The sequence below is a fragment of the Aquarana catesbeiana genome, linkage group LG04 (assembly GCF_042186555.1).
Source record: "Aquarana catesbeiana isolate 2022-GZ linkage group LG04, ASM4218655v1, whole genome shotgun sequence".
Taxonomy (NCBI): domain Eukaryota; kingdom Metazoa; phylum Chordata; class Amphibia; order Anura; family Ranidae; genus Aquarana; species Aquarana catesbeiana.
Genome location: NC_133327.1, coordinates 422,700,602 through 422,721,038, shown reverse-complemented (window position 1 = coordinate 422,721,038; position 20,437 = coordinate 422,700,602). Strand labels below are relative to the sequence as shown.

Sequence of the window (20,437 nt, the reverse complement as noted above, 5' to 3'; positions counted from 1 at the left end):
AAAAAAAGCTCTTGCATATGCATCAGTTACAGAGATGAGACAAACCATTCAACACTGGCAAGAGAGCTTTTATTTGTGTAAAACCTTTATCCCAAAAAAAGTTAATAAAAAAAAAAAACCTGTTTGCTGTAACTGCTTATAAAGTGCTAACTGGAGTTCAGCTTCAACTTGTTATTGTATCTAAATCTGCTAGTATGTCTAACACTCCCCTCCTCCCTGACTGACAACACTGCTGTCCAAATCTGCCTGCTGTGCTTCTTACATAGTTACATAGTTAGTAAGGTTGAATAAAGACACCAGTCCATCTAGTTCAACCTGAGTGAGTGTGGGTGTGTGTTCACAATTGTCCCTATCCCTGTACATTGTGTCTCATTAAGATGCTCATCTATTAAATTATTATTTTTTTAAAGGTACCCATATAGCGCCATCAATTTAGGCAGAGCTCCACACATACAGCGCACACTCACATCCGGTCCCTACCCTTCATATACTAGGGCCAATTTTGGACAGAAGCCAATTAACCTACCAGCATGTCTTTGGAATGTGGGAGGAAACCGGAGTACCCGGAGGAAACCCACACAGGCACAGGGAGAACATGCAAACTCCAGGCAGGTAGTGTCGCGGTTGGGATTCAAACCAGCAACCCTTTTTTACAGCTAGGCGAGAGTGCTACCCGCTACCTACTACACCACTGTGCTGCCTTCTTCATCAATAATGGGGGCACTCTAATACAGGAGGTATGTTACTGCCAGGTGAAAACAGAAGAAAATAAGCCTAAAAGAAGGAAAAATGAATGCAGCCACCACGTCGAATGAGTGGTAAGCTGCGACAAATTACATTTTTGGTTTTGAGTTTAATACCGATTTAAAAAGCAACTTGTATTTAAAATGAATTCTTATTTCTATGGCCTCCTATAGTAGAATTGATCAGCAATACATACAGATGAGTGCTGGGTTAATTGCAAGAGGATTAAAGCAGAACTCCGGGCAAAAAAATGTTTTAATGGATTGCATAAGCAAGGCTTAGATCAGGTGTTTACTACTGCCTGTGACCTCATACATCCCCCACGTCCTGCTTTCATGACCACTGTCTTCAGGAAAGGAAATCTTCCCAGTGGGGACAAAGACATCAAATAACAAAAAAACCTGGCAAAATTTCTTGCCGTCTTAATCTGCAAAAAAAAAAAAAAGCCATAGATATCCATTTTCAACTTTCCAGACTGTAGCCCAGGGATCTCCAAACGACGGCCCTCCAGCTGTTGCAGAACTACACATCCCATGGGGCATTATAAAACACTGAAATTCACAGACATGACTAGGCATGATGGGAATTGTAGTTCCTGAACAACTGGAGGGCCATAGTTTGGAGACCCCTGCTCGGGCCCAAAGAAAAAAAAAGTTTTTGTCAGAAGTTCCACTTTAGGAGTTTATATCAAAGCATTATTAGAGCAGATGAAGGTACAAACTAAAGACAACACTTGCATTCTGACTGAAACGACATGCTTATACCTAAGACATACCTCAGCAATCTTCAGGACCGAGCTCCCATTCAGATCAAATGTTGATGTATATGTTATGCACAGAAGGACCTGCAAGTGAGTAGGACAAAAAAAAAAAGTAAACACTTTGCCAAAAATAATGATCCTTGGGCTTTCACTCTACCCAATTTTGAACTAAAGGATATGCAGACAACAACAATGTTAACAGAACTGTGAAAATTTGGAGTGCATAAAACATCCCTCATATATGTCAACTGAAAGTGTTGAAATTTGACATCCCACTCCCAATCCATGGGCATTATTATTATACAGGATTTATATAGCACCAACAGCTTGCGCAGCGCTTTACAACATGAGGGCAGACAGTACAGTTACAATACAATACAGGAGGCATCAGATGGCCCTGCTCGTTAGAGCTTACAATCTAGAAGGGAGGGTCAAATGATACAAAAGGTAATAGCTGTGGGGGCTGAGCTGATGGAGAAGATCAAAGTACAGTTGTTAGGTGGGGTGGAATAAGTTTCTCTGAAGAGGAGGGTTTTCACGGATCGTCTAAAAGCAGAGTAGGAGATAAATCAGACAGATTGGGGTAGGGAGTGCCATAAGATGGGAGAGGCTCTGGAAAAGGCCTGGAGGCGAGTATGGGAGGAGGTGAAGAGGGAGCTAGAGAGAAGGAGGTCTTAGGAGAAATGAAGAACAATTAGGTTGGTATTTTGAGACTAGGCTAGTGATGTAGGTGGGGGCTAAGCAGCGGATGGCATCAACATGAAGTTGCACTTTATGCCTTCTTTGTAGCTCATTTAGCCAAAGAATCATTTGTGAGGTTGGAGTTGAATATCAGATGACTCATTGAATCTGAAATTTCCCCTCTGTAATGCGCCATGTTCTGGACTAGACCCCGATATTCCAAAGAATAAGTCACGTTAATTTCTGAAGCTTCAGGATCCATATAAAAAATTGTTTTAAGGGCCAGGAAATTTTATCATTCCAAAAACATGTTATACATAAAAGGATTTAAATAAAAAGTATTCAGGTTCTAGGGAACAATATTAAAATCAAGACAAAAGAGAATTATATATATATATATATATATATATATATATATATATATATATATATATATATATATATATATATATATATATATATATATATATAAAATATATATAAAATGTCTGGACAGTCAACGTCACAATATCCGACAGAGCTGGTGTTACGTCAGATTAGGCGACCCGTCAGAATTGGTAACGGAAGTGACGTTCCATCCGCCATCTTGCTACACCCTGCACTCCTCCACAGAAACGATACACTGAGAAGGGGGGCATCTTGTTACACCAACCGGAGTTTTGCATTTCACAGTTATTTTTAACTGGAAACGGAGCATATATAGTGAAATACAGTATCTGGATATCCATCGGACTGTTTACATGTTGAATTATAAAAGCAGAGGTGTTCTGTCACAGTAGCAAACCTGTGAGATCAGCAGGTTTGCCGCTGCTTTTAAAATTCAACATCTAAACAGTCCGTCGGATTTCTAAATACTGTATTTCACCTTATAAGCTCCGTTTTCTGTTAAAAATAAGTCTGAAATGAAAAACTCCGGTGGTTGCCCCCTTTCACTAAGAAAAAACATTTTGAAATTGTTAAGGGGTATGAATACTTTTTGAACGCACTGTACATTCGAAAATCAAATGTTAAAAGCAAACAAAATTTTGAAGTACTTTTGATTGACATTCGTCCAGTCATTGAATGCACAAAGAATTTTCATACGACCGTTCCTATTATTATTTGTATGAACATTCGTTTCAAAATCTACCAGTGTATAGCCAGCCTAGTGTGATACTAAACAGAGAAGTGTTCATTGCTATAATTCATTCACATAAATCAATATACAATGGATATAAAAAAAAAAAAAAGTCTACAACCTCTGTTAAAATGTTGGGTTTCTGTTATGTAAAAAAAATGAGACAAAGATATATCAGTTCAGAACTTTTTCCACGTTTAATGTGACCTTTTGGCCTCTTTCACACGGATGATCTGTATGTCCGTTTTTCATCCATCCGTTTTCGGATGAAAAACGGACATACAGTCATCCCTATGGAGCATCGGATGTCAGCGGTGACATGTCCGCTGACATCCGACCCGCTCCGATCCGAAAAGTGTAACGGAGGAAAAACCTACTTTTTCCTCCGTTTTCGGATCGGATCGGATGACGACGGACACTACGGACCGTCATCATCCGATCCCCCCATAGGGGAGAGCGGCGCTCTGACAGGTCCGTCGCTGCACAGTGTGCAGCGATGCACCTGTCATCTTCCTGCTCAGCGGGGATCGGCGGAGCTATCCCCGCTGAGCAAGCGGATGTTCACGGGGCGGATCATGACTGATCTGCCCCGTGTGAAAGAGGCCATAAACTGTACAACTTAGTTGAAAAACAAACTGAAATCTTTTAGGGGGGAAGTAAAAATAAAAAAACAAAATAATGTGGTTGCATAAGTGGGGATGTAGCTGTGTTCAGAATTAAGCAATCACATTCAGCCTGGGGTCACACTATTGCATACACAGACATTGCATGTGATTCCCCCCGATCACCCCCCCCCCCCCCTTGCACCCCCTGTCACAGTGAAACCAATAGCAGTTTTTATTTTTTTACTGATCACTGCATTGGTGTCTTAGCGTAGGGTACAGCACTGCACAGACTAGGACACACTTTCACAGGGTCTCCCAAGATGCCTTCGCATTTTGAGAGACCGGAACCTGGAACAGTTACAGTTACAACCGTTACAGTTACAAAAAAAAAAAAAAAACACACCAAAAAAACAAAAAAAAAAAAATAGTTCTCGTTTTATTGTTCTCTCTCTATTCCCTCTCTATTGTTCCGCTCTTTTTAACTGCATTCTATTCTGCAATGTTTTATTGTTATTATGTTTTATCATGTTTGCTTTTCAGGTATGTGTTTTTTTTATACTTTACTGTTTACTGTGTTTTATTGTTAACCATTTTTTTGTTTTCAGGTACGCCATTCAGCTGCAGCGCGGATTTATTTATCTTGACAGCTACAGCGTTTGCTCCCACGATACATAAAGCCGTGACTCCAGCGCTGTAGGAGGTGATTTCACCACCACAGTTAAAAAAAAAAAAAAAAAGAAAAAAAGAAGAGCATATATGCTGAAGCATGGGGGCAGCAGGGGTGGAGGAGCGATTTGCTCCTAACTTTTATGGGAGGATGCCCCCATGCTTTGGCATATATATATTTTAGGCACAGGTTGCGTTAAAAAATGATTTTTTACTATGTTTTTGTTGTATTTGCTTTGCAGGTATGGTATGTCTTACTGTTATACTGTAATGTTACTTTGTTTTACCCTTACCCTTCCCCACTATATCCAAAACTCAGGTGTTTAGAGTTACACTTTAACCACTTGCCGACTGCCTCATGACAATATACGTCGGCAGAATGGCACGGGCAGGCAGAGTAACGTACCCGTACGATACTCCCCTCCCGCAGGCGGGGGGCGCGATCGCACCCCTCTGGTGCCCGAGGCGGTCGGCATCTTTGCAGGAGCGACCAGTCCTGAGGAGGAGGCCACTGATTCAGGGCCACCCCCTCCCGATCGCTCCTGACAAATGGGAAGCTTCTTCTGCTTCTGAAATGTAAACAGAAGCAGAGGAAGTGATGTCATCTCTCCTCGTGCAGCCTTTTCGTTCCGGCGCCCAAGGAGAGAAGATATCAATGTGAGTTTGAACCAACACTACACTAATGCCGCGTACACACGGTCGGACTTTTCGTCTACAAAAGTCCAACGGACGCCGACGGACTAAAGCTGGCTGGTAATCCGATCGTGTGTGGGCTTCTCCGGACTTTCAGCAGACTTTTTCAGCCTCAAATCCGACGGACTTTAGATTTGAAACATGCTTCAAATCTTTACGTCGTAACTACGACGGACCCCGAAATCCGCTCGTCTGTGTGCTAGTCCGACGGACAAAAACCCATGCTAGGGCAGCTATTGGCTACTGGCTATGAACTTCCTTATTTTAGTCCGGTGTACGTCATCACGTACGAATCCGTCGGACTTTTGTGTGGTCGTGTGTAGGCAAGTCCGTTCGTTAGAAAGTCTGCTGCAAGTCCGCCGAAAGTCCGCCGGAAGTCTGTCGGACAGGCTGTCGGACTTTTGTAGACGAAAAGTCCGACCGTGTGTACGCGGCATAACACTAGTACACATAGGCACATAAATCACCCCCCTGCACCCACTGTCACAGTGACACCAATAGCAGTTTTTATTTTTTTACTGATCACTGCATTGGTGTCATTTTGTGACTGTTATAAGTGTTAGGGCTGTTAGTGGTAGGCCCCTTTAGGTCTAGGGTACCCCCCAACCCCCCTAATAAAGGTTTAACCCCTTGATCGCCCCCAGTGTCACTAATCGATCATTTTTCTGATCGCCGTATAAGTTTCACGTGTGACGCTAGTTAGCCTGTTAGTTATTTAGGTTCACCGTCACCCCCATATACTACCTAATATAGGTTTTAAACCTGATTGCCCCCTATTTAACCCTTTTACCAGTGATCACCATATAAGTGTTACGGGTGACTCTGGTTAGTTTGTTTTTTTATACCCGCCCTTTATTACCCAATAAAAAAGGTTTAACCCGCTGATCACTCGGCGGGTGATATCAGTTAGGTTTTAGGGTCAGATAGGGTCTGCGGCGCCCCAGGCAGTGTCAGATTAGCGCCAGTAGCGCTAACACCCACGCACGCAGCAAACACCTCCCTTACTGGTATAGTGTCTGAACAGGTCGATATCTGATCAGATCTATACTAGCGTCCCCAACAGTTTAGGGTTCCCAAAAATGCAGTGTTAGCGGGATCAGCCCAGATACTTGCTAGCACCTGCGTTTTGCCCCTTCGCCCAGCCCACCCAAGTGCAGTATCGATTGATCACCATCACTTACTAAACATATAACTGCAGCGTTCGCCTGAGCCCTGCGATCGCCAACAGTTTTTTGGTAGCGTTTGATACAGTTGCTGACAGCCTAGGAGTTTTTTACCTGTGAGTCTCAGTAAATCAGTATCAGTAAATTAAGAGCCCAAAATGGCAAATTGAAGGTACAGTAGTGAAGACCCAATTTAGTGAAGACCCAATTTACCATATGCCCGTGTTCTCTGCCTCCATAACCGGGGCACGATACGAGCAGATCTTGCGGTTCATGCATTTCAACAACAATGAACTCTGTCGTCCTCGTGGAGACCCTGGATACGATCAGCTCTACAAAATTCGGCCCCTCATAAACCACTTCAACCAACGTTTTTTAGACTTGTTTACTCCCCATCAAGTTGTCTGCGTTGATGAGTCCCTGATTAAGTTTTCTGGCCGCTTGTCTTTCAAACAGTATCTTCCCAGCAAGCGTGCCAGATACGGGGTCAAGATGTATAAGCTCTGTGATAGGGCCACAGGCTACACATGTAGTTTTATGGTTTACGAGGGAAGAGATAGTCACGTAGAGCCGCCGAACTACCCAGATTACATAGGGAGCGCTGGCAAGATTGTGTGGGACTTGGTGTCACCCTTATTTGGAAAGGGGTACCATTTGTATGTGGACAATTATTACACGAGCATGCCACTTTTTAGTCACTTGTTTGATCATCAGATTGGCGCATGTGGCACCGTGCAATCTAATCCCCAGCTTTCCCCAGCGGCTTGTAGATTCCCATCTTAGGCTGGGGGAGAGAACCTGCTTGAAGTGTAATAACTTGCTCTCTGTGAAGTGGAGAGATAATAAGAATGTTTTCGTTCTTTCTTCCCTTCATGCAGACACGACGGTCCAAATTCCTACGGCGACTGGTGTTGTGGAGTAACCCCTCTGTGTCCAGGACTATAACCAAAATATGGGAGGGGTGGACCTCAACGACCAGTTGTTGGCGCCGTACCTAGTTACCCGTAAGGCCAGACGCTGGTACAAAAAAGTGTCTGTATACTTATTTCAATTGGCTTTGCTGAACGCTCATGTGCTATACAGAGCCTCAGGACGGACTGGATCCTTCCTTAAATTCCAGGAAGAGATCGTCAGAGCCCTTCGGTTTCCAGACGGTGCTCCACCTCACCATCCCAATCCAAATGCAGTAAGCCGGCTGCATGAGAGGCATTTTCTGTATGTCCTCCCGAGTACCCCTACCAAACGAGCCCCCCAAAGAAGATGTCATGTCTGTAGCAAGCACGGATATAGGCGCGACACCCACTATTATTGTCCCTCCTTGTCCTGACAATCCTGGTCTTTGCATTGGTGAATGTTTTGAACGCTACCATACACTAGTGGAGTTTTAGCGTAGGGTACAGCGCTGCACAGACTAGGACACACTTTCACAGGGTCTCCCAAGATGCCATCGCATTTTGAGAGATGCAAACCTGGAACTGTTAGTTACAACCACTAAAGTTACAAAAAAAAAAAAACCACACAAAAAAATTATATAAAATAAAAAAACCAAAAATAGTTGTCGTTTTATTGTTCTCTCTCTCTCTCTCTCTCTCTTGTTCTGCTCTTTTTTACTGTATTCTATTCTGCAATGTTTGTTATTATGTTTTATTATGTTTGCTTTTCAGGTATGTAATTTTTATATACATTACTGTTTACTGTGTTTTATTGTTAACCATTTTTTTGTTTTCCGGTACGCCATTTAGCTGCAGCACGGATTTATTTACCTTGACAGCAACAGCGTTTGCTCCCACGATACATAAAGCTGTGACTCCAGCACTGTAGGAGGTGATTTCACCACCACAGTTAAAAAAAAAAGTGCATATATGCCGAAACATGGGGGCTGCAGGGGTGGAGGAGTGATTTGCTCCTAACTTTTGGGGCGGATGCTCCCATGCTGCGGCCTATATTTTTTAGGCCATTCAACTGCAGCACTGATTTATGCATCTTGACAACAACAGCGTTTGCTCCCACGATACATAAAGCCATGACTCCAGCGCTGTAGGAGGTGATTTCACCACCACAGTTAAAAACAAAATGGTGCATGTATGCCCATCATTAGAAGTGGGTGAATGAAGGGAGGTATTCTAATGGTGGGCATACCCACCGATCAATCTTTTTTTTGTTCAGCCCACAGGCTGCATGAAAAAAAAAAAAAATTACAATATATGCCCAACAAGGACCAGCAACGTACTGGTATGTTGCTGGACTTTGAGTGGTTATACCAGAATGATGCCTGCGGGTTTAGGTGCCATCTTGGTATTATTCTTTTCAGTCAGTGGTCGACTTTCATGTAAAAGCAATCCTAGCCAGCTAATTAGCCTCTAGACTGCTTTTAAAAGCAGTGGGAGGGAATGTCCCCCCCCCCCACCGCCAGTGGTTCCGCCAGCTGACCATAGAGCCGATCAGAGACCAGAATGGCTCCAATCATCTCTATGGCCTAAAAAACCAGAAGCTGCGAGCATTTCATGACTTAGATTTTGCCGGATGTAAACAGCGCCACTGGGAAATTGGGAAAGCATTTTATCACACCGATCTTGGTGTGGTCAGATGCTTTGAGGGAAGAAGCGAGATCTAGGGTCTAATACCCCATTTTTTTCAAAAGAGTACCTGTGACTACTTTTGCTATCTCACGTGATATTTATATTCCCTGAGATAACAATAAAAATGATTTAAAAAAAAAAATAAAAATGAAAGGAACGGTTTAAAAATAAAATAAAAAAGCAAAATAAACAATTAATGCCCCCCCCTGCTCTCGCGCAAAGGTGAACGCAAGCGTCTGTCTGGCGTTCATATGTAAACAGCAATTGCACCATGCATGTGAGGTATCACCGCGAAGGTCAGATCGAGGGCAGTAATTTTAGCCGCAGACCTCCTCTGTAAATCTAAAGTGGTAACCTGTAAAGGCTTTTAAATATGTATGTAGTTTGTCGCCGCTGCACGTTTGTGCGCAATTTTAAAGCATGTCGTGTTTGGTATCCATGTACTTGGCCTAAGATCATCTTTTTTATCTCATCAAACATTTGGGCAATATAGTGTGTTTTAGTGCATTCAAATTTTTTTAAAAAGTGTGTTTTTTCGCAAAAAAATGCGTTTGAAAAATCGCTGCGCAAATACGGTGTGAAAAAAAAAAAGAAACGCCCACCAGTTTAATCTGTAGGGCCTTTGCTTTAAAAATATATATTGTTTGGGGGTTCAAAGTAATTTTCTTGCAAAAAAAATTATTTTTTCATGTAAACAAAAAGTGTCAGAAAGGGCTTTGTGTTCAAGTGGTTAGAAGAGTGGGTGATGTGTGACATAAGCTTCTAAATGTTGTGCATAAAATGCCAGGACAGTTCAAAACCCCCCAAATGACCCCATTTTGGAAAGTAGACACCCCAAGCTATTTGCTGAGAGGCATGTCGAGCCCATGGAATATTTTATATTTTGACACAAGTTGCGGGAAAAAGACAATTTTGTTTTTGTGCACAAAGTTGTCACTAAATGATATATTGCTCAAACATGCCATGGGCATATGTGAAATTACACCCCATAATACATTCTGTTGCTTCTCCTGACTATGGGGATACCACGTGTGAGACTTTTTGGGAGCCTAGCCACGTACGGGACCCCGAAAACCAAGCACCATCAATAGGCTTTCTAAGGGTGTAAATTTTTTATTTCACTCCTCACTGCCTATGACAGTTTTGGAGGCCATGGAATGCCCAGATGGCACAAAACCCCCCCAAATGACCCTATTTTGGAAAGTAGATACCCCAAGCTATTTGCTGAGAGGTATAGTGAGTATTTTGCAGACCTTGCTTTTTGTCACAAAGTTTTTAAAATTGAAAAAAATGAAAAGAAATAAAAAAGAATTTTTCTTTCTTCATTTTCAAAAACAAATGAGAACTGCAAAATACTGACCATGCCTCTCAGCAAATAGCTTGGGGTGTCTACTTTCCAAAATGGGGTCCTTTGGGGGGGTTTGTGCCATCTTGGCATTTTATGGCCTCCAAAACTGTGATAGGTAGTGAGGAGTGAAATAAAAAATGTATGCTCTTAGAAATCCTGAAGGCGGTGATTGGTTTTCGGGGCGCCGTACGCAGCTAGGCTCCCAAAAAGTCCCACACATGGTATCCCAATACTCAGGAAAAGCAGCAGAATGTATTTTGGGGTGTAATTCCACATATGCCCATGGCACGTTTGAGCAATATATCATTTAGTGACAACTTTTTGTAAAAAAAAAAAAAATTTTTTTTTTTTTTGTCATTATTCAATCACTTGGGACAAAAAAATTAAATATTCAATGGGCTCAACATGCCTCTCAGCAATTTCCATGGGGTGTCTACTTTCCAAAATGGGGTCATTTGGGGGGGGTTTGTACTGCCCCGCCATTTTAGCACCTCAATGAGATAGGCAGTCATAAACTAAAAGCTATGTAAATTCCAGAAAATGTACCCTAGTTTGTAGATGCTATAACTTTTGCACAAACCAATAAATATACGCCTATTGACGTTTTTTTTTCACCAAAGACATGTGGCTGAATACATTTTGGCCTAAATGTATGACTAAAAATGAGTTTATTGGATGTTTCTTATAACAAAAAGTAGAAAATATTTTTTTTTTTCAAAATTTTCGGTCTTTTTTTGTTTATATCGCACAAATCAAAATCAAAGAGGCAATCAAATACCATCAAAAGAAAGCTCTATTTGTGTGAGCAAAAGGATGCAAATTTTGTTTGGGTACAACATTGCATGACCGCGCAATTACCAGTTAAAGCAGCGCAGTGCCAAATTGTAAAAAGTCGTCTGGTCTTTAGGCAGCCAAATGGTCCGGAGCTTAAGTGGTTAAACACCCATTACTTTTGCTCTGTACAGGCAAAGTGGACTAAAGTAGCAAAGAACTGTCTCATCGCCTCTATTTGCACCAGATTGCCTGCATACTTTAAGAATACGTAATCCCAACCACTAAAATCTCATATCAGCTTTAACGTGTTTTAATTTTCAATTTGAAATATGCACTTTTTCTTCGAAGAACACCTGGTTATACTGCAATGAAGGTCCCTTTTCGGGCACTTCCGGTTAAAGAGTGACAAACGCTTTGTCCCTGTCTCCTAACTGTGCTTCCTGCATTATCAGCCTGTCACATGGGCTTCCGTTGGGGACCACGAGGGGCCATGCTAGAACACATTACACCATCATGTTCCACTGTTGTCACCATCAGGAAAACTTCCCTGAGAAATGTCACACAGTCATCACAGGAGAGCATGTAGACAGGACATGGCTGCAGGAGATCAGGACTGAGATGCGGCAAAAGTGAAAACAGGCATTTTTTTTTTTTTTAAAAGGCAAAGGTTTATGATGCAGTGTTGTAAATGTCATTCATTTAGGGTTTACATCTACTTTAATACACCTGGCGGTTTGTATAGAAAAATCTCTAGTACTAGACTGCAGTGACTATTGCTCAGGCAGTGTTCTAGCTGACTCAAGTTTCTCTTTTTTTTTTTTCTGGAAAGTAACCCTAATCCTGTACAGTTGAACAGGACATCAGCCCAGGTTTAGCACACCAGATGGAGATGAGCTGACAGGTTATTCCGGTTCCTAAGTACACGTTAACTATTGACTTTCAAAGAGGAGACATTTGTTTAAACTCAATTATATGATCAGAAAGGTAAGCAGTATTTTCCAGTCTCTCCAGTTCGCAGAGCATTTATAGAAGTTAAATAATGTGTATATGCTGCAGGCAAACAAAATCTTCCATTTAGCCTATAAGCATGTACATATAATTTTGTTATTCTTTAAAAGCAGATCTAGCATCAGCATCATTTATAGTCTTCATACATGCTAAGCAAGGTCTAAGTGCAACACGTAATGATATTTGTCATGTCTATCAGAAATCACAGCACTTCCTCGACACAATATCTTCATTTCCTTTTCCTTATCAGAAAAAAGCACCATTCCTTTACAGGATTTATCCAGTGTAATAATGAGCGAATTCGCCCACATTTCATCAAATTCTTCAGAAAATGCACTGAATGTAACTTTGCAAACTGCACTGAATTCAGGCCAGGGTTGTGGGGACAAGGGTCTCTTCCTTCCCCACAACCCTGGCCTGAATTCAGTGCAGTTTGCAAAGTTACACTCAGTCCATTTTCTGAAGAATTTGATGAAATGTGGGCGAATTCACTCACTATTACGCTGGATACATCCTGTAATAAAGGAATGGTGGGGAGGTGCTTTGGGGTGCAGAGCTCGAATAAGGGTCTCGTATGGATTTTGGCAGACACTCATACCATTTTTTTTATTTTCCATTTTTGCATTGGGTTCCCCTCAAAATCCATATCAGGTCTAAAAGGGCCTGGTATAGATTGGGGGGGGGCACACTGTTTTTTTTCTGATCAAACATGTGCAATTCAGATACGTTCCCACAGAAGTAGTCTGGAATTTGCATCTGAACTGCACCGCAGTGCTATAGAAAACGCACAGGACTCTTTAAATTTCCAGTGAATTCACACTCCCGCTGCACCGCACATATGTGAACCGGATCAAAAGGCTGCACAGGGCATTATGGTGAGTGCCAGAATTAATAAAGGTCAAATTTGTTGTTGATGAATGTTGGCACTTAAAACACCCTGAATGGGCTTATAGCAGCTAATACTGAAGCACAAGTTCATAGCGAATGTAAATTTGAAAAAGTTTGTTGATCTCATCAATAATCCAGACTTGGCTGCCTGCAACATCCTGGACATAAATGCTGGTTCAGAGAAGATGCCATCATGTAAATTCTGGTGCCAGTGCAGTTATTTGCTGTGTTCACAAATGTCTCACATACTGTAGATTAGCCCCTGCTCTCTCACCTTATGATTTGCTACAAAAAGTTACAATGTTGCAGTCTGATCACTTTACAAGCTTCCATGAATACGATTCCTGACTTCACAATATACATGGACTATATCATTAAAGCGGTTGTAAACCGCTGCACTTTTTTTTTTTTTTTTTGCCTCACTTGCAAGGCAAAGGCATAGAGTGCTAGTATGCATCGCATACTAGCAGATTATGTGAAACTTACCTCAAAACTAAGCCTTTCAGCAATGCTATGTCATTGCTGGAGTCGGCATCCATCTCTACCCGGTCTTCCGTCCGGGTTCGCGGTTCCGGCTTTGTGACTGCCCAGAGCTGCGAGAACGCCACACTCCCACACATGCGTGTGGGAGCCGCCAGTCATGGCACACTGCTCTGAAGAAATTACATGGGCGGCCGTTCCTTCAGAGCTCATGCACCAGTGATGTAACTGGCTGCTAGGACAGTAAATATCTCCTAAACGGTGCATGTTTAGGAGATATTTACACTACCTATAGGTAAGCCTTAATATAGGCTTACTTATAGGTAAAACTTAAAGATGGAAGTTTACTTCCCCTCTAAAAAGTAGTCCATGAACTCCAGCCAAGTGGCTTTCCCGAGGCTCAGATGATGTCATAAGCCTGCTGCAGGCAGTAGAAAGCTCTTCTTCAGTCCCCTCTCCTTTAGTGACCACAATGCTACATCTATCATATATGACAGACATTTTTTAAAAGTATAGAGTTTAAAGGCAAAACTTTTTTCCTTGATTTGGATAGAGTGGATAGGGATGAGAACACCTGTCAGTTTTTATTGTTATCTGTGCCCCAGTTAAGGAGATTCCCCCTCTCTATTCGTCCTGTTTACCATGAACTTTGAAGTGAAAGTAAAAGAAAATCCCTTATTTTGGGTTGTCCCCAGAAAAGCAATAGTGGGGAAACCTTCCAATGGGGCACTAGTTCTGGTGACCTGGGGGTCCCCAAGAAATTCTCTTAATTTGCAGGGATTTCCTTTCACTTCCTGTTTGGCCTTGGGACAGGAAGTGAAAGGAAATCTCTGCAATGGGAGACAAAAAGATGAAAAAAAATCTGACCCTCCCTCGCTCAATCCAAAATGAAAAAAAGAGAAAGAAAAAAGAAGAAAAAGAAGAAAGAAGAAAGAAGAAAGAAAAAAGAAGAAAAAGAAGAAAAAGAAGAAAAAGAAGAAAAAGAAGAAAAAGAAGAAAAAGAAGAAAGAAGAAAGAAGAAAGAAGAAGAAAGTTTTGAATATAGTTTTACTTTAAGGCCCGGTTCACACTTCTCCGGCTCTGCATGCTGTGTTTTTCGGGGGCATGGAAGCCTATGCATTTGAATGGGCTGTTCTGCCTCCTGAAAACACAGTGAAAAGGTCCCTGCTCTATTTCTTAAATCGCAGCCCACACAGAAACTGCAAGTGCAGTGCGGTTCCCAGAGCTGGAAGCAGCTGCTGCAATTTCCAGTGCATATAAATTTAAAATAGGATTAAAAGGCATCCGCACACATCTCCTGCGTTTTCTGCGCAAGTAGTTGCAGCTGCTGGAACAGGTGTGGACCTGCAGCTGGAACCATCTGCAGAAGTGTGACCCAAGTCTAGCACTGCCAGGAACTGCAAAGGGACTATAATTTATTTGGTTTTTAGGATTGTGTATTTCTAAACCAGCATGTCAATCCAAGAAATAGATAAAGACTTGGAACAATGAGTTAAGTTTGAAAGAATACATGTATTTTTCTATAAAATCTACTTATTCTACTGTCCTTTACCCTCCTAAAACGTATTTATACTCTCTACTGCAGACCTCAGACACAGACATACCTTAACTAGTTTGCCTCTTTTAAAGTGTCTGGTACGTTCAAAACAGAACAGGATTAAAACAAGCTCACAGCTGCAGTAATAGCTGTCAGTTTGTTTTAATACTTATCAGTGGGCACTGGGCTTTATAGTCGCCTGATCACTTTTACATGACTGGTACATGCTGTTTTCCCCTCTCCGAGCTCTTCCCACTCCTCCCAGGAGCACAACAGCTACTGTCAGGATGGCGAGCGGGAAGGAGATCAGGGAACATCTGTTCCCTGATCCACTCTGCAGAAGTCTGAATTTGAAACACTCAGCTCTGAGCACATCTTATGCAGAGCTGTCAAAATCCCAGCTGTCGCAATTCTGTGCTCAGTCGGTTAGAGCGGAGGGCAGGGGAGACTTTAGGGGGTCCAATAAGTTGCTGTTGTCTCCAAAAGAGGACTTGTCATCTGCCCAATGCTATCACATAGGGGATTGTTAGTCCCTGTTGATAACAATAATGTTAAAAAGAAAAAATATGCTTAAAAAAAAAAAAATTAAGATTAAATGAAAATAATAAAAAAAAAAAATAAGCAAAAAGCAACTCTGCAGCTCTCTGCACACACCCAAAAATCATTTATAGTTTACTCTAAACTGATAAGCTGTAAAGGCATTTAAAAGCATTACCTATTGATAATTTGAAGTCACAGACACACCCATCCAGCCCTGCTGTTGATAGCTGCTGAAGCTGGACGGTGCACTGATGGGTACTAATGTATTTTTTTTTCAAAATCTTTTTAAAGGGTACTAATGTTTAGAGCAGTACAGGGGGTCCCCGGGTTACAAACAAGTTAGGGACTGTAGGTTTGTTCTTAAGTTGAATCTGGTTGTAAGTCGGAACAGGTACATTTTTTAAGTGTAGCTCCAGCCAAAAAAAACTATTTTTAAGCTTTTTGGATAGCATAGGGAAGGGTTGACACCCCTGTAACATTTGTTTTGCTGTGTGTGCCCCTGTTCAGAAGATTTCACCTCACTTTCTGTCCCAATGACAGTTGGATTTTGAAAATTTTGGGTTGTTGTGGAAACAAGGATTGGTGATAAAGCATCAGTGGAGGTACCTTTTCCCCATAATAGCACAGGAGTGAATTTCCCTTCCTAGGGGTAGATTTCCTCTCACTTTCTGTTGTCTCCTTCCGTTTGTAAGTAGGAGTCGTTTGTAAGTCGGATGTTTGTAACTAGGGGACCCCCTGTATGTACCCAGAAAAAACGCCTGGAAAGCAAGCAATCTGTGTTCTGAACATTTGTCCCTGAGCACATACAGCAGCTTTTTTAGCTTCTCATAGAGGTTTACAGACTGCCAACAGTGGGGCTGGACAGTGCTTCGGTGCCCTCTGTCCACACCTAAATACTGGAGTCTCATGGGCTAAACACCCAGTGTACACGACATTGTAGGTGCCTGCACATACTAAAATGGGAATGTTCAAGCAAAAGCAGCTCTTCTTGCAGTTCTGCTTTAAAATTAAAACAGATTTTTTACAAATTCAAACAAAAAAAAATTTTTTTAATTTAATAATCACTATACACAATATGTGCATTCGTATCCTTTAATTCATTATATACTGCATACCTTCATAACCTCCACCTGTAGATCTTCATGTAGGGATGGAGTCACTTTAACAGCATTGAGCATTTGGTTAAGTAGCTGCCGCTCATCTGAGTCTGTTTCCACGGATACAAATCTGTCGTCAGCCAGAAGCTTCTATAGTAAAAACAGTAGCAGAAAAGAAATGCGTCAGCTTTGAGGTCACTGACTTTGCTCACTGTGCAACCTGTCATCTGAATCCAAATAATACCTTACCATCAACATAGCAGAACAATGTATATATTTTTCCCAACAAAGCAAAAACATACAATCATCAATTTCATTAATGAGGGGCTCTTTGGCATGCACGGTATCTTTCTCTTTATAGCCACTAGCGTGTTACTGAAAAAGACAGTTTATTATTCCTCTAATGAAGGTGTACACCTTATCTGCAAATCAGAAATATAACAATAATAACCCTAAAGTAATGTCTTTACAGTTAGGACTGTCACTTTTTTTTTAATCGGAAAAATTATAAAAAAAATTATAGGGAAAGGTTAGTTTTGTAATTTTTTTACAAAAAGATTAGGATTACTGAGTCTATTCTAATTAGAAATACGTAGACTTATTTTTCTACATAAGATAAATATCCATGGTACACATGCAAGCCCAACGTTGGCAATACATGCTTTGATAAATCATCAGCGTCTTTTCCGACCAATTCGTTCTTATAGGAACAATCAATCTATTCTGTTGACAACTTATTCGATCAATATGCCACACACAGGGAAGTAGATTTTGATCAACACTTAAAGCAGAGTTCCAGCCGTTTTTGTGTTTACTGAAAGTCAGCAGCTAGAAAAAGTGTATCTGCTGACTTTTAATAAACACACACTCACCTGTCCCACGATCCAGCGATGCGGCTGCCCGAACCCTCCGTTCTCGCCTTTCCCTCTCCCTGGCGCCGGCATTACTAGTGTGGACACCCGGCTGTGACAGCTTGCGGTTATGATTACGATTGTATCTTATCAATTGCATCTCTGTGTCTATCACGTAAGCTCATAATCCAATTGTAATATGATTGTATTCATGAACAAAGTACTGTATTGTAGTGGTTGATCGATGCAAAAAGATTGAGAATTTTCTGCCCGGTCTGATCAACCCAGTTTGATTGATTTATTAGTTTAGGCTGAATTCAATCAGAAAGAATGCTATGGCTATTCAGGTGTTTGTGGTTTTGATCGAATTACAGATCGGTCAGATAAGAAAATCAAAGCATGGTATGATAAGACAGATAGCCAACTGCAGTGTAGTCATTTTGTAGACCCTTCGTGCTCTTTTTACATCTCTAAAGCCGGCCATAAATGGTTTGAATCTCGCCCAGTTCAGCAGGGACCGGCCAAGATTCGAACCATGTATGGGAAGGCTGAATGTACCCAAGTTGATTAAATCGATGAACTCAGGTACAACCACCCTGTTGAATTTTTCATATGATTATTGCCAGCAGCTATAGCCGCCAGCAATAATCACTGTATGTTCTTTCGGCCGGGACGGCTCCCCCCCCCCCACCACCAGAAGAACACAATGGCTCTGCGGGAGGGATTCCCCACTCATCACAGTGGTTGCAGGAAAGAAAATCGCACCTATGGCCGGCTTTAGGGCGATTCACATCAGCACGTTGCAATAATGCACCTAAATGGCACCCACAGTGCACCTTTCCAGCATCCCTGAATTGCAGCAAACCCCAATGCAGGGTATCACACTGCCAAATGTTGCACGTGTGATTTTTAGTCCCTTGTGGTTCAATAGGCGGTTCATTCTAATGAACGGGCTCTGCCTTAACATAGCAGGCATTAATACATGTGTGTTAAAAGCACTGCAGAGTGTATTTTGACATTCAATATTTTGTCAGATGTGGACCCTTATCTTTGTGTACCCTGTAACTGTTGTACTCTTTTTTTACTCTGTTTGTACATTTTGCCTTTAAATCTAATAAAAACAAATTTAAAAAGAAAGCACTACAGTGGATCAGGCTGGTGTGAATGGGCCCCAAGTCCAACTACTTAAGTTCCTTCTCCTATATATCCACTGTGGACCAGAATAATGGTTACATTTCAGCTTATGTGCCTACTGACTTAGCTGTAACTTTGAAATGACTTATGATACCAAAGTAATATAAAGATTTTCTTTATACAGTAAAAGTGTTATTTCCTTTTTATTCTTTGCATGGCAGAAAATTAAAAAACAAGCAGAACACACTGCTCTACTGCCACATGGTTAGAAAAAATAAATCTGTATGGCCTTTGTTGACAGGCTTCTATTAGCTTCAAATGGGTTTTACGTGTCCATATGAAAAAGCCTTTCACTTGAATTTAATTAGAAACAATAAGAAAAATGGACACTTACATAGTGGATTATGCAAGAACAGATTCAAAAAGGAGTTTCTCTCCGCAAAATGTTGAACATTAAGCAATGATGCAGAAATAAAGAGTAACCAAGCCAAGCAATATTCAATTGTTAGGCGATCAAATAGAGCCATGCCTGAAATTGCAATACGTTTCATGCCCAAAAACGGGGCCCTTCAGGTGGCGACCCTAGAACTATGAAACAATACAGTCATCTACGGGACCAAAAAGAGGTACCGCTCTAGCTAGTGGGCAAAAAGCCAGTGCCGAGGTAGAGAGAATCAAAAAAAAAAGGGTGAGAAGATAAGAGAAAAAAAAAGGGGTAGAGAAAGAAGGGGAAAAAAAAAAAAGAAAAGAAAAAAAGGCAAGGGGTGGGGGAGGCCATCTCTGTCCGGAGGCTCGCTGTAGAAAATACTAACACACTGTAATAGATTACAGTTCCAGAAAGCATGTAGGCGGTTGTGTTGATTGAAGTAATCTAGCCATGGCTACCGGGTACACAGAAATGTATCATGTGTGTCAGTTAGAATCGCCATCAATTTCTCATTCGCTAGGGTACCATGCACCCGACTTTTCACTTCGTCGAAGTTGAGAATGAGCAACTTCTGTGCTTTGCAATCGTCTGTTTCGAGGCCGAGAATATATGCGTCACAAGAGCGCGCTCTCATTTGGTAGCGCCTTCTATCGGTTTGTGTAGGGGAGCCTCCCAAGGGTACACATCTATAAAAGTCTATGATGGTAGAAAACTCTTTTGAAGCAAATCAAAGGCAGGTCAGGAGGAGGTTAAAGGGGTTGTAAACCCTCAAGGTTTTTCACCTTAATGCATTCTATGCCACAAGGTGAAAAACCTTTTGTAGTGCAGCAGCCCCCCAGAGCTCCCCTTTTACTTACCTGAACCCGATCGGTCCATCAACAGGGACGAGCACAGCAGCTCCAGCTGCTGTCTCAGGTCCTCATTGGATAGATTGATAGGAGCGCAGCCATTGGTTCCGGCTGCAGTCAATCAAATCCAGTGACAGGGGGCAGGGCCGAGTACTGCTGTCTGGGTCAATGGACGCAGCAGCAGGACTCGGGAGCACTCCCACATGGGTGTCCTCTTGGAATGCGGGTCTCCAAGGGGGCACTCAATGCGCGGAGGACCTAGGAGCGCTGCTGGGGGACACCAGAAGAGGAGCATCGGGGCCACTCTGTGCAAAACCCTTGCACATAGGAGGCAAGTATAACATGTTTGTTATTTAAAAAAAAAACGAACCTTTACAACCACTTTAACTGCAGGTCAAATACACTTATATAAATTATGAAAAACTTCAGAAGCATCTCATCAAACTGATGCTGTCAACACAAGCCCAAAGCCCATCAACACAGTCCTATAGGGTGAA

The 20,437-nt window shown here is 41.8% G+C and overlaps 1 protein-coding gene across 1 annotated transcript in view; it reads right to left on the bottom strand.

Moving 5' to 3' along the window:
- The window catches only part of ARFGEF3 (ARFGEF family member 3), a 187,563-nt gene that overhangs the window by 140,347 nt on the left and 26,779 nt on the right, over positions 1 to 20,437 (bottom strand). Inside the window, exons 4-5 of the mRNA XM_073627360.1 lie at positions 16,699 to 16,830; positions 1,520 to 1,588 (exon numbers count right to left, since the gene is read on the bottom strand). Of these exons, the coding sequence (XP_073483461.1) occupies positions 1,520 to 1,588; positions 16,699 to 16,830 (201 nt within the window). The remainder of the gene's footprint in view (positions 1 to 1,519; positions 1,589 to 16,698; positions 16,831 to 20,437) is intronic.